The 14,026-nt window shown below is 40.8% G+C and overlaps 1 protein-coding gene across 1 annotated transcript in view; it reads right to left on the bottom strand.

Annotated features, from left to right (window-relative positions):
* Positions 1-11,834: 11,834 nt before the first annotated feature.
* Positions 11,835-14,026, bottom strand: part of GAS2L3 (growth arrest specific 2 like 3) — a 29,140-nt gene continuing 26,948 nt past the window's right edge. Inside the window, exon 9 of the mRNA XM_027775692.1 lies at positions 11,835-13,723. Coding sequence (XP_027631493.1) covers positions 12,398-13,723 — 1,326 coding nt within the window. The 3' untranslated portion in view covers positions 11,835-12,397. The remainder of the gene's footprint in view (positions 13,724-14,026) is intronic.

Genomic DNA, 14,026 nt, shown 5'->3' with positions numbered 1-14,026 from the left:
GGACACTCAAGTCCCTTGTATAAAAAGGAATGGTGTTGGAACCAACAGATGGCATAGTGGTTAAGGTGTGGACTTCCGTGTGGCCGACCTTGGTTCGAATCCCAGACCTGGAGGCTTGAAACACACTGGGCGCATGTGCATACGTGCACAAAATCCCAAGAGGAGAATGGAGGAGAGGGGATTGCAGTGTGGCCATCCCCCTGGGGAGTGATTTCTCACTTTCTGTCTCTGTCTCTCAGGCATGTGCACGTGCCCTAATGCAAAAAAAAAAAATTCTCAAAAAAAAAAAGGTATGATGTTTACACATAACCTACGTGCATCCTCTTGTATATTTAAAGTTATCTTTAGGTTACTTATCATACCTAAAACAATGCAGATGCTATGTAAATAGTTGTATTGTTTAAAGGAAAATTATAAGACAAAATGTCTGTATACTTTCAGTCCAGGTGCAGCCACGTAAGCCTAACTAGACAGTACACATCAGCAACAACGACATATTTTCAGTCAAGGTTGATTGACTTCCCAGATGAGGAATCCACAGAGACAGAGGGCCAGCCATACCCCCCATCTGAGCTTGGTATTTATCCTTTACAGTAAAGGCAACCAACTGCCTTGGGTTACCTCGGACTGAGGGGTTTCCTTGGATATGGGACTTTCAGGGCTAAGACAAGGAAAATCTTAGGAAACCAGGATGGTTGGTTACCCTATCAAGGCTACTTTTACCACATGCATATCAATCTACAAGTAATGTATTGCATTATTTTCCATGTTTTAAACTTTATAGAAACTGGACCATGCTGCATTATCATTCTACAACTTGCTCTTTTTAGCTCAATATATTTGCGCAATTAAGTCATGTAGACAATTACAGCTCAAGTTTATTCATTTTCACAGCTCCGGAAGAGTCCACTGTTTGGACACGACCACAATTTATGTATCCATTCTGCTACTGCTGAGATGTTTTGGCTGTTTCGAGCTGTTCGTCTCAAATAGTGCTGCACTTCGCATTACCATACAGCACATGCCTGATAGTTCCTCTGCGTAGGACAGCAGTTGCTGGACTATCTTGTACACACATCTGCACATTTTCAAGATAACTGGGAAACTGCTCTCCAAAGTGGTTTGCAAACTTTTCCTCCTACCAGCCATATGAGGGTTGTGGTTGCTCCACGTTTTCACTATGATTTGGTGTACTCAAACTTTGAAATGCTGACATATAAGGGTTTTTTGTTCTTTTTTTTTTTTTGCCATAGGGGATGTGCACTCACTGGACAGAGACATGGAAAGTGAGAAATTACCCCCCTCCCCAAGGGGATGACCATGCCACAATCCCTTCTCCATTCTCTTCTCAGGATTTAGGGCACTCACGCACACAAGCCCAGCATGATTTTCAAGCTACCAGGTCTGGGACTCAAACTATGGTCGACCATATGGGAGTCCAGTACCTTAACTACCACAGCCCCTGCTGGCCCCAAGGGTGTATTTTTTTTTTTTCTAAATTATTTACTGCTTGGACTGTTCTCTGTTGTATGTGTGTGTGTATTTTATTTTTCAAAGTTTATTTCTTTCATGAATCATAAAGAGAGAAAGAGAGAGAGTATCTCCAACAGAGTCTTACACTGTGATAACCACCCTCAGCCTTAGCCAGCCTCAGATCATGGGCTCACATGTACACGTCATCTCAGGGAGGTCTCCGGATATGAACCCAGAACCTTGCTGTGTGGGTCAGCATCACTTAGTGTCACATTTCACCACTGGCCCCATCAGGGCCCACCTATAAATTTTCCCATGTGTTAAAATGTAATGCCAGATTTTGATTCTGTAGGATAATGATGTTGTGTTCTCACTGTGAACTTCCTGAAGATGGACTCCAGGTCTAATTATTTTTTAAATGCTCAGAAACTATCACAATGCTTGTCACAAAGCATTTGCTCTGTACTTGCTGGTTCACTAAATGAATGATTAGATCCCTTCGGTGTTCCATTCTTGATAATCTTTTAAAATATTTTATAGGTGTTCTAATAATCATTTATTCATTCATTCAGCAGATATCAGTCAAGTACCTACTACCTACCAAGCATTGTTCCAAGTGTATGAATATAGCAGTGAACAAATAGACAAAAATTGTTGCCCTTGTGAGACTTCTAGCGTTATATACTGAGCTCCAAGCTACTGCAGATGAGCATGCAGTGGATCAGGCAGATATGAGGTGGTCAGAAAAGGTTGCATGAAGACATGAGGCTTAAATTAGCTTTGGAGGATAATGCAGAGAGCTAGCTGGGAGACAGCAGGGCACTGAATTGAAGAGGATGGATGCTTGCGTAACAGTGAGAAGAGTGTTCAGGTGTTCAGGAAGAGGGATTTTAAGTTGGAACCCAGGAAAGGCCTGAAAGGAAGTTCAAAAATTCACAGTTGTGAAATAAGAAACAATGACTCAGAGTCTTGGGGAGAGGAGGGAACATGACAAAATATCTGTGCAAAGATAGATTTCATTGTGGCGTGTAGAATGTGCTCAGTGTGGAAAGTCTGGGCTCTGGGACTCAAATAGAAGCTGTCCAAACCCAGAAACCTGGGAGCCTCCGACATTCCTCAATCCTTCTCTCTCTCCTCTGTCTCTGTCCACCTCTGTCTCTCCCTCTTTCTCTCTCTGTCTCTCTCTGAGAGAGTGACCAAGTTACAATGATCCTCTCTCAGTGCCACAATGCTGGTTAACCCAATCATGTCACTCTGCTTCACATCCATTGACCCTCTAGGTGCCTTGCAACATAACCCAAAATTCCTAACATGGCCCACAAGGCCCACATGGCCTGGCTTTGCCTATCTGTTCCCACACCCTCAGAGCTCTACAATCCAAATTGTGAATGATGCTTTCCATTTCCATACCTCAGCGTCCTGCCACTCCTTCTTAAATGCATTTCTCCAAATATCTGGAAACTCCTGTTCTCTCAAGAGCAAGCTACTGCATTAGCTTCTTGGACATGCCTTGTGTAGACACTCCAGAGAGATCACCACTCTCTACCCATGAAGACTTTCACACACTCATCAGTTACAGTTACACCTATGACAACTGTCTTCTCGGCTAAAGAGTGAGCTTTTTAACACTATAAGCTCTATTCAAACCACAGGTGTAGACAGTACTTCCATCAGGCTGTAAGCTCCATGAGGATTGACCTGTATCTTTCCTGTTTACCATCATACATAGCTGAGCACATCTAGGAAATTATAAATATTTGTTGGGAATGAGTTGTGTGAAGTTGGATGGAGGGTTGTACTAAAATTTCCAACCATCTCAGGATTCATAGTTACTGACCACTGTTCGTTAATTCAAAATTGTAAAGGTAGCCATTTTGTGACATGCTTGGTGTTGTCTGGCTCACAGTTAAGCAATTAGTGCATCTGTGTTATTGAGTTAAATGGCATGATTCTCAATTAGTGATTTTAAAAAAAAAAAGAAGGAAAGAAATACCAAGGGGCTTACTCACTTGAAACATTCAAAAATCTCCAAGTGTATTGCCCTCGCCTACAAGCATTTTCCTTCTTCACGTTTCTTTTTCTGTGCACATTCCATCAATATCATTTGCAAGTGAGGTCAGGCTATTTAACTTCAAATAAAGCCAGCCATAACCTTGAGATTCAAAACCACAAAGTGAGTGCAAAGTAAACCACCACTTTTACATTCTTTTCTGGAGACCACAGATCTCTTTTCACACCAAAGGTCATCATGTGGGGTGCTCTCCCGCAACTTCAAAAGTCTAGGAAAATATCAGAAAAGTCCAACAAATAATTCATGTTGACATACTCTGAAAACCCAGCTCATAGCAGGTCCTCCCTTGAATGAACATCTGTGCACTCCGACTTCTGTTATCAGTATCAAAGACATCAACCATATAAAAATTAAGGGAAAAAAATAACTTTTTATCATATTTGTCATTTTTTTAAGAATTTTATTTAACTTTATTTAAATTTGACATGTGTGTGTGTGTGTGAGAGAGAGAGAGAGAGAGGGACAAAACATAAAACACCAGGTCCAGGACTCAAACCGTGGTTGGCCATGAGGGAGTCCAGCACCCTTAACTGCCACATCACCTATCAGCCCCATCCTGTCATTTTTACTCTTGAGAATTATTATACTTTATATCTTGATTTGAAGAGAATTCACTTCTTTTCTTACTGTTCCTCACATTATTTTAAAAGTTTATTTCCTCCAGAATATGAACAGAGAGAGACAGGAACAGGGACCTCAAACAGGGCCTTCATGTCATGATTTCCCACCTCCATCCCCAACGCAGCCAAAGCAGGTCAAGAAGGCACATGTGCACCCAGCACGCTCAGGGAGATCCCTGGACACTAACCCATTTCCTGTGTGAGTCCAGGCACAGTGCCACTGCACCACTGTCTGCCTCACTTCTGACATTCTTATAGCTAAGATACATAACCTTAACTCTGTTTTCCTTTGATAACCTCCTTTTTTTTCCTGGGAAAAAAAAAAAAAAAAAGGACTCGGACCATCCTTCAGGCAGCATGGGCTTCTATTCTCTAGTTTTTCAGCAAACACCTTACACCTGTAGTCCAAGGGAACTCTGCTATTTCTAGGCAGGTCAGAATTTCTCACCTGTACCTCTGTTCACACAGATGCCTCATGCCACCTTAGACATGGGGTGGCAGGATCCAGAGCTCCAGTTTAGGGTTCAAAGCCAGACTCCACCACTTGTGCTGGAGCTTTGCCAGGTTACTCACAGAATCACTCCTTCGCTTCCCCTGCTCTCTCCTGAGCCTTGCAGGTATTTCCCAGACTCCAGGGTCAGCCAGTGGAAGGCACTAGTGGCCACTAGAGAACAGGAAAAGAGAGAAGCCAGAGTGTTTCTTTTCCTCTCTCCCTGCCTCGGGCAGCATCTCTGGCAGCAGCTGTGTCTCCTCCTCGGCTCCAGCTCCCACCAGACAGGCCTGCTGTGGTTTCAGTTTCCCCAAATGGGAAGCGTGGGAGGAAGTCCAGAGGATCTCAGTTGAGCCTCACAACCAGCTATGCCTGAAACAGTAGGATGTACTCTGCGTCCTCATTTATGTGAACCAGAACATTTTCTAATTAAACTTCAGCCATTTGACTTGAGTTTTTTCCATCATTTGCAACAAATAAGTCTTTATTACTTGAACTCCAAGTAAAATATAATTTCTCACTCATCTAGTAGACAAGAGTGTTCTCAAAACATACTACAAGATAGAAAGTGCTTTTTAGTGCAGGAAAGATGTGAAAATTCAGACGAGAAAGGGTGATTTCCATCATGACCTGTGGAGGGATAGGGCCAAGGCATGTGTTCCTCATTTAGACTGGAATGAGAAGCAAAGGAAGCATTTTGTGCAGTGGGGCACCGGGGTTCAGGTGGAGCTGTAGGCAGAGTACAGTAGGAAGTGTATGTAGGGTTGGTTGGATGGAGACCAACCAACATCACACAATCCCAGGGGGTGCCACTCACCCAAAGTACATTGTGAATGGTGCTCCCTGGAGTTTTATCCCTGGGAGAAGTTGAAAGTGTGACTGAAGAGCTATTGAGAAGCTCTTATCTTCTAGGAGAGAAGTGAGAAGGCCATGAGTGTTGGCAATAATGGGGGGGGAGGAAGCATCCCAACATTGAGACTTTCAAAGTGGGAACAGAAAGGGATGTCAACAGAAAATGGAGAGTCAGAGTCAGGAGGACATGCAGATTTGTCAGCAATGTGAAGTTCCTTTCTCAGTGAGACTTTTGAGGTAGTAAGGGAAGAAGGCTAGTGGCTGCTGACAATGGAACTGACTCTGAGGGAAATGGGGAAATAAAGATCTGGATCATTAATATGGAGATGGTGCTCCAAACCACAATTGGGAAGAAATTAGCAAGAGAGGAAATACTGAAGTATTAGTCATAGTCCTCCTAAGACAACCTATAGGGTGTGTGTGTGGGGGGGGGAAGGGACATGTATGTGTAGATAAAGCGGATGGAATTTAGTAGGGAAACTGGCTCATGTGAGAAGTCCCACCATGGGCCATGTATAAACTGGAGACCCTGGTAGGCCAGTAGTGTGGCTCAGTGCAAGTTTGAAACCCTTAGATACAGGGGAGCTGAATGATGTAACTCTTAGTTCCAGGATGAAGGCCTGAGAAGCAGGGAGAGGAAGGGCTTGTGTGAGTCCTGGAATCTCAAGGCTGAAGAATCCGAAGTCCTGATGTCCAATGGTGGTAATAACTGCTAGAGACTTTCAATGTCATTTACACAAGGAAGAATGGTAAGGAACAGCAACCTTCTGCTTTACTAGGAGGCAGTCATGGTAAGCAATCGAACATTCCTATCCGCTTCAAAGCTAGTGTTGTTAAATAAAGATCGATCTTAATCTATCTAACTCAGCTGTGCCATTTTAGGAATTTCTAAGAAAGAGTAAACAAAGATTTGGGACAGGTAAAAGCCCTTGAACACTTTTCAAGGAGTCACTGAAAGTCATATTTGGACAGAAATTCAGGGAGAGGAATAATCAGGTCTGATAAACTTTAGGCACCTCAGAAGTGTCTACAAAATACAGACGCACCAAGAGAAAAAGGTAAGCAATCCACTACTTTATTTATAAGATGATCGAGCTCTGGTTTGATAGTTTTAATGACCTGACTAAACGGATGGCTTATTTTGATTCTTCAGCAAAGAGGATGGAGTGGCACCTCCAGAAACTGGAATGTGAGAGTCTAGAACATTTTTTGTCTCTCTCAGAGGAGGGCTTTGGGAAGTCCCAGGGCGGCCTATCAGGGAGAGTTGGTGATTCTCCAGGATCCACAGTTAAAACACAACCATACCTACTTAGACATCCATGCATTTGGGCATTTTCAGCCACCAAAAGTGCAGGTTTGGATTTGAGAAGGTCTTGGGGATACATTGGCATTATATTGGCTTTAAGGACCTAAAAGGTCAATGCTGGAAATTGATGGCTCCTTGATATAAAAGAACTCCCAGGGAGTTCAGACCAAATTCAACCAAATTCTGTATTTGTTTTTCAAGAGTGTTAGTTATGGCCAGCCATTTAAGGAAAATTGCCGGGCTGTAGCTTCTTCCAGGACAAACCAAACTATTCCTGCTCTGAGGTAGCCATGCTCAAGACCATGTGACCTATCTCTTCACACACTGATTGGTCAAGGGAGATGGGTCTATGAGCTAAGGGCAGCCTGTTCATTGGTTGACTGATGACCTATGCAGGGGCTGGAACAAAAAGCTCTGTTCCAAAAGGAACAATGATAATTATAAGCCTACCAGGTTTTCTCTTGAGACCTTAAACTGACAAATGGTATCATATAGTTTTGTTTTAAGAAGATGCGGAAAAGCACACACAGAGGAGCAGAATCTTAGAGGCGAGCAATAGTATATTCATGGCAGAGCCCAGAGAGAAAGGTGGGAACTCAGGTTGCAGTGGGGAGATAAGAACCTGTTTCTACAGCCCCCAAGGCTTCTGAATAATTCTTTAATTCCAACTCCTGTGGAGGCTGGTATAAGAAATTTCTGGGTTACTGCAAGATACCTGTTGTATGCATCCATAAAACAATGTAATATTGGAGCAAGCTGAAGTAAACCTCTGTTTCTTACAACCAAGAGGGCTTTCATTTCACACACAGGTCTCACCAGGATGACTACAAGTCCTCTGAGCTAGCCAGGAAGACGCAAAGGCCCAGAAAGTACTATTCCGTGATTCATAGCCATGTATTTCACAGGAAAGTTTCCTCTGTTCTCCGCTGGGAAGCAGGATACGGCACTGAGACGTCAAATCACAAGGAGCATCTGCTCAGTGCTGGGCTTCTCCGACGTAACTAAAGTGGCTGACCAGCCTTCTGTGTGGACTCCATCTTCACTATCATAGGTCATGTGGTAAGACCAACCACAGCTTAGTGGAGAGGGCATGGGGAGACTCAGTCTCTAGTGTCACAGGAAACAGTGTATAGACTTAGAGAAGCATCCCTGTATGACAGATGTGTGTTTCTTGACTTTTAAACTAATGGCTTCCCCAGAGAAAGCTCTGATTCCTTTCTGCTTCCAATCAGTGTTTGCACTTAATTTTCACTGTCCTATTTTCTGTGTAGCAATTCTTAGTGATAAATGACTCTTGTTCTTGAGGCTCAGACACAAATATCAGGTTCTTCTTTCTCTTTATTTCTTTCATTTTCTTTTAAATGGGTTCCTGATCTGAAGCAATATGAGAAAACATTAACTGTTCTCATGAAAGTATCTTATCCCATGAGTAAAATAAATCACAAACCAAGAACTGAGTGGGCTACAGTCAAAAAGAACATTGTCCTTTTTTTAAAAAGCACTTGAGGGAACACTGTCATTTCCTTTAGGGCAGTAATTGATCTCATCGCTGAATCCCTCACACCTACCTACCTTGGTGTCTGAGTGGACACTAAGTGTCAGAAAAGCCATTCAGAAGAGTTGGTTGCTAAGTGAGCAACTGAATAAATTGGTGTTATACTGCACTGTGGCCAGGGAGATAGCTTGTCTTCATGGTTAAGGCAGCTGGGTCCCTCATGACTACCTGCACAGTTCAGGTCCCGGACCCAGTGGCTTGAAGAATATGGCAGGTGTGTGTGTGTGTGTGTGTGTGTGTGTGTGTGCATGTGCATGAGTGCCCAAAATCTCAAGAGGAAGAAAGGACTGCAGTGTAACTATGCCCCATAAGGGGTGTTTTCTCCCTTTCTCACTTGCTCTGTCTCTCTCTCCAGCATGCACATAGGCCCTCTGGCAAATTAAAAATAAAAAAAGAAAATTCCTATAATGACTAGACTTCTAGAAACACAATGATTGTGTTATCTATAAAATTCTAATAACTAATAAATTATTTGTGTTCTGTTAAAGATTATTAATCATGATGGTCTTTCTGAACAAACTTCTAGTAGATACAGCAACTTGGGAGACGAACACTGTGGCTTAATAGCAAGGCTTTATCATCTCCAGGGAGTGCTGAAATAAAAGCCACGAGTATCGAAAGGGCGTTTTAAATAGCAATATAATTAAAACTATTCTCAAGTTAGGAATGCTTAGTATATGTAACTTTTCACACATGATCAGAATGTACTCAGAATACGCCAAGCAAGCAAAAGGAGTCCTTGGTATATATGTTTAGATTTTAATACTTGAGAAAATATAAGTTAAAATCTGATACAAATATTGTTGGCATAAGAAAAGAACATACACAAACGTGGATTCAAGTGGGATCAGTATGTGAAACTGGATGTAAGAATATAATACAACAACCTATTATCGAAGGCAATGGATTGTAAATCAGACATAAATTTTTTAAAAACTGCAGAAAGAACACTAATTTTTCCTCAGGAAAAGTCCCTTACTAAGAAATATAAACTCAAGATGGAGAGTAAAGTTAGAGGTCAATGAATTAATCAAGACGTTTAGAAAATATAAGCGTAAAGACCTACTTGAAGCCCAAACAATATAAAATAATCAGCATTTCATTTTCTTCTGAAGCTTATATATTAGTTACATTAATGAATTATAGCAAAGAAAATAAAACAGTATTTTTTTTGGGGGGAAAGCACACATTATTTTTCTTCCACTTACTTCAGTAATTTAAACTTAATACATGTTTTATTAAATATTAAATACATGAAAAAAAAACATAAACCCTTGCACTATTAATACAAAATGAAACTTTTTTTTTCCAAATTTAACAATGTAACAGATGTCTTAAATTGTGAAAGTGATCAGAAACACTTGCTCTTTAGGAGAATTTCAAAATATATTTAAAGAAACTATCTCTCAGGCATTGTTTATCTAGACAACACCTTTAGCCTGGAAAAATAAGCTATCTATAAATAAAAATTCATTCAATGTGCATATAATTGGAAGTCCCTACTGCTGAAGAATAGAGCTCTTTATAAATTAACTTCCAGTTTTTCAAACAGTTATTTGGTTAGTTCTAAAATTTCTGCCAGACGCTTGTGGGATACTTTTATTTCTGATTACTCTCAACCCAAAAGTTAGTGTTTACATGTTGTAAAATCTACTTAGATTCATAGGTTGGCTATAATACCATTTCATTTTTTTTTTTTTAAGTTCTGAAAGTTAAGATACAGAGTATTGCTTGGTTTTATAAGGGGATAAACTCCTTGAAACTGTAAAATTTTTCCTCTCTGAAAGATGCATTTAGTATTTCTGATCACTAAAGAACATAAAGCTTATAGCACTTCTTAAACAATGACTTTGCTTTCCAAAAGCATAAATATTCTCTCAACGCCAAGAACAGTAGTAGAACCTAGCCAAGTATTTGGTGACGATCTCTTTTAAGATGAGACGCACCAAAGACTCAAAAACTACCCTGCATAGATCTTGGATTTTAACTGTATTCCTCAGGCAAAAGATCACTTAGGTTTTTACAAAGGCTTCTTGCTTCATACTTTATAGAACATTAATAGCCAATGTAAGATTTTTATTCTGATTGTACATGTGTGTAAACTATTGCTTTTTCTTTAGAAAACACATTATAGTTTAAAACAGAACAACAAACCTAAATGTAGACTAACCTGTAATAACAGATAATACTGCAAAGTTATTGAAAAACACCCTTAAAACTTCTCAGAGTACATTAATAATTTTAAATAATTCCAATCTATTAAAAAATAAGTTATCTACAAGTATCATCCTAGATTGATGGACTCTGCAGTCATTAAATAATCTGGATATGTTACTTAAGGGACTCCGAACAGAAACCGTTGCATATATGCTGCCCACTTCCCACTGGAAAACTGAAAGTCACATAACTTTATAAAAAATTAACATGATTGGAAGAATCTAATTAAAATGCTTGCTAGCCTACTGATTAAGGGAACCGGATCTCTCATAGCTAACCAATTTGAAACTTGGCCCTGATGGCTTGAAAACACACCAGGCACATGTGCATGCGTGCCCTAGATCCCAACAACGTAGAGAAATGGCACAGAAGGGATTGTGGCGTGACCATGCCCCACTGGGAGGCGCTTGCTCCTCCCCTCCCACCCTTCCTCCCTTCCTTCCTCCCTCCTTCTCTTTCTCTCTCTCTCTTTCTCTCTCTCTCTCTCTCTCTGGTGAGTATATACACCCTTTGGCAATTATTTTTAAAAAATAGTATTGTTTTGCTATCAAAAGAAAAAATAACTATTACCTCATATAGCAATGCTCTAAGAGTCTTTAAATATCATCTTCAGTTTGTTAAAACATAATTCTGATGTTAAAACATTTTAATGTAAAAAATTCGTGTCTGAACTCATAGGAAATTACATTATTAAAAGTATTTGTAATATAAGAGCTACAAATCTGTTTCCCCATCACATTGCACAGCATCCATCTAAAACACAACATAACATATGAAAGAATATGTTATACATAACATATGAAAGAATCTGGTTTTGCTTTTACCAAATTTCAGTTTATGATTTAATAAGTTACTTTGTTTTTGTTTTTTGGTTTTTTTTTAACCAAAATACTGGTAACAAAACATCACCTGTTAATATAAGCCAGGTTTTTTAAAAAATCAGTTTTTTCTGATTTCAAAAGCTTTACAAAAAATAAGTAGTAAGAATTCCACCTAATCTGGGGCCAGCAGGTAGCACAATGGTAGGGGCAATGGACTCCCACATGGTCAACCAGGGTTCAAGCCCCAGACCTGGTAGCTTAGAACTTAATGCCAGTTGTGTGTGCATAATTGCCCAAAATCCCAAGAGGAAAATGGAGGACAAGGGACTACAGCATAGCCTTCCCCCCAGCAGGTAATTTCTCACCTCTGTATCTCTGTCTCTTCAGTGAGTGCATGTACTCTATAGCAAAAAATCTCTCTACAAAAAAAAAAAAAAAGAGAGAGAGAGAGAGAATTCCCCCAACCCAGAATAATGCTAAGCTAATCAGCAGCAGCCTTTGGTATTTAGTGTTGTTGGATCATGCAATCCTTGTCCAGAAATCAAATTAGTTGCCTTTTATAGGCTAAGTGCCAAACCATTTCTTTCCTACTAAAATGTAATAACTAATTTGAAGAGCAAGTTTCTATTAGCAAGTATATAACCTTCATATTTAATATATATTCAAACATAAAGCAACTATATAATCTAGTAGTGTTATTTGACTTTGATACTTCCCTTAAAGAGCAAATAACTGGACGTTGAAGATCATACACGACTACTACTAATAAGCACCTGTGGTGACTGTTTGCCTCAGACGCGTAGCCACTGGTACATTCAGACAGGTGAGTTCTGGCGTACCCTCTGCTGTCCCACCTCCACCCCCGTCTTGTGCTTGTTGACATCAGTCTACACGTCTTCAGACAAACACCAACAGGAGACACTGTAAAGATGTGAAGGTGATGCACACACTCTGCTCCTTTCTCCTCTCTTCTTAACATAATGCACAGGTATTTATTTTCTAGGTTTCTTACTTCCAGTCATAACAAAGTAATGGTCATCATCCTCCTTTTTCTTAGCAGCAGCTTTATCTCCGCTATCTGCTTCCTTAGCAGACGAGGGTGGCTTCCTGGTTGCAGCTGGGGCTTTGCCATTCCTTGGCAGCCCTCGAGCACCATGCTGGCCTTTGCTGGCCATCTGTGCTGACTTCAGAGCAGTCTGTGTTTTGGCGGAAGACTGAGGAAGACTCATGATGGACAGTGGGGTACGGCCAGGGGACTTTGAGGAGCTGGATCCTGTCTTCTGGCATGCAGAACTTTTATTCTGAGGCTGCTTTTTGGCAAATGAAACCGTAGTTTTATCTTTCAATTTTGGAGTAGCTTTTGGAGGAGAAACTGAGGGTGCAGAAACGGGCTGATTTAAATTCAAGGGGGATCTAAGTTTCTGTGTTGGGACTGTCACTGCTTGTGGGGCTCTCTCAGATGGTTTAGACTGCATTCTTAGACCTGCAGTTTTGGAACTGGGTTTTGTCACTGTTGCAGGGGACTGGGAAGAAGGCGAAGGTTGAGGCCTAACACGTGTATTTGTTTTAGGTTGCTTTGGACACTTTGATGATGAATTTAAATGTACAGCTGAGTGAAGCACTGCATCATCCCTGGGAGAAGTACGATTATGTTTCAAATACTTTGGTTCAGTTTTTCCAGAGCACGTTTTTGGCAAAAGGGTAGTCTCGGGCCGACCTACTGAATTATGGGCTGGAAGAACCTTGGCTTTAGGAGTTTTGGGAGAAGCATTACATTTTCTCAAAGACCCAGATACACAAGGTGCGGTTCTTGATAAAGCTGGTGAAGAAGTACTTTTACCTACTGGATTTAAAGCAAGTGAAGATGATACATTTTTTGAAGGAGCATGTGGTTTCTTTGTTATGCCTTTTGAAGACTTGAGCTTGAGAGGAGAGGATGCTGCTGGGGGATTTGGAAATTTAGAGCGGACCGTCACGGAGTCCAGATTCTCCCCATTCAGTGAAGACGCTGGCAGCGGCACCCCCTGTGGTCGCACCTGCTTTCCTTTGCTCCGTGAGATATCAGCTGCTGTGCCAGGTTTGGGATTTTGTTTCTGAAACATGTGAACTGCTGACAGAGGATTCATTTCGGGAGGCTGAGGTGTTCTGCTGGGAAAATCGGGCACGCTCTCATTGGAAACTCCTTTCTGAAAGGCTAGAATTTTTTGTTCCAGTGTGGCAAACTGTAATATTCGACAGGGATCATATTTAAGCAAAAATCCTTGAAGAGTATCCCAGCCTCCACCAACACGGACCATGACATGTTTTCCATGAAGCATCTGTTCCCCAGAAGAAAGTAAAAAAATAAAGCTCTAAAACTGTGAGGTTTACGGTTACAGTTCGTTAGCGGTCATAGCGTGCACCAGGATCCATGAAATTCAGAGCATTTGCCAATAGCTTCACTACAAATCGACAATCTCTTTCTTACATTATTAATATGACAAACGTAATTTGCACTGAATTATGCAACTAGAAATACAAAGTCTTACAAACTATAAAAAAGAGATTTACATATAACTTTCATCCTAAAAATTTTAGTTATTAATATACAAAGCTGCAAGAGAAAAATTGTTCATTGAAGA

The sequence above is a fragment of the Tupaia chinensis genome, unplaced genomic scaffold (assembly GCF_000334495.1).
Source record: "Tupaia chinensis unplaced genomic scaffold, TupChi_1.0 Scaffold000054_1, whole genome shotgun sequence".
Taxonomy (NCBI): domain Eukaryota; kingdom Metazoa; phylum Chordata; class Mammalia; order Scandentia; family Tupaiidae; genus Tupaia; species Tupaia belangeri.
This window is presented reverse-complemented; position numbering and strand designations above follow the sequence as displayed.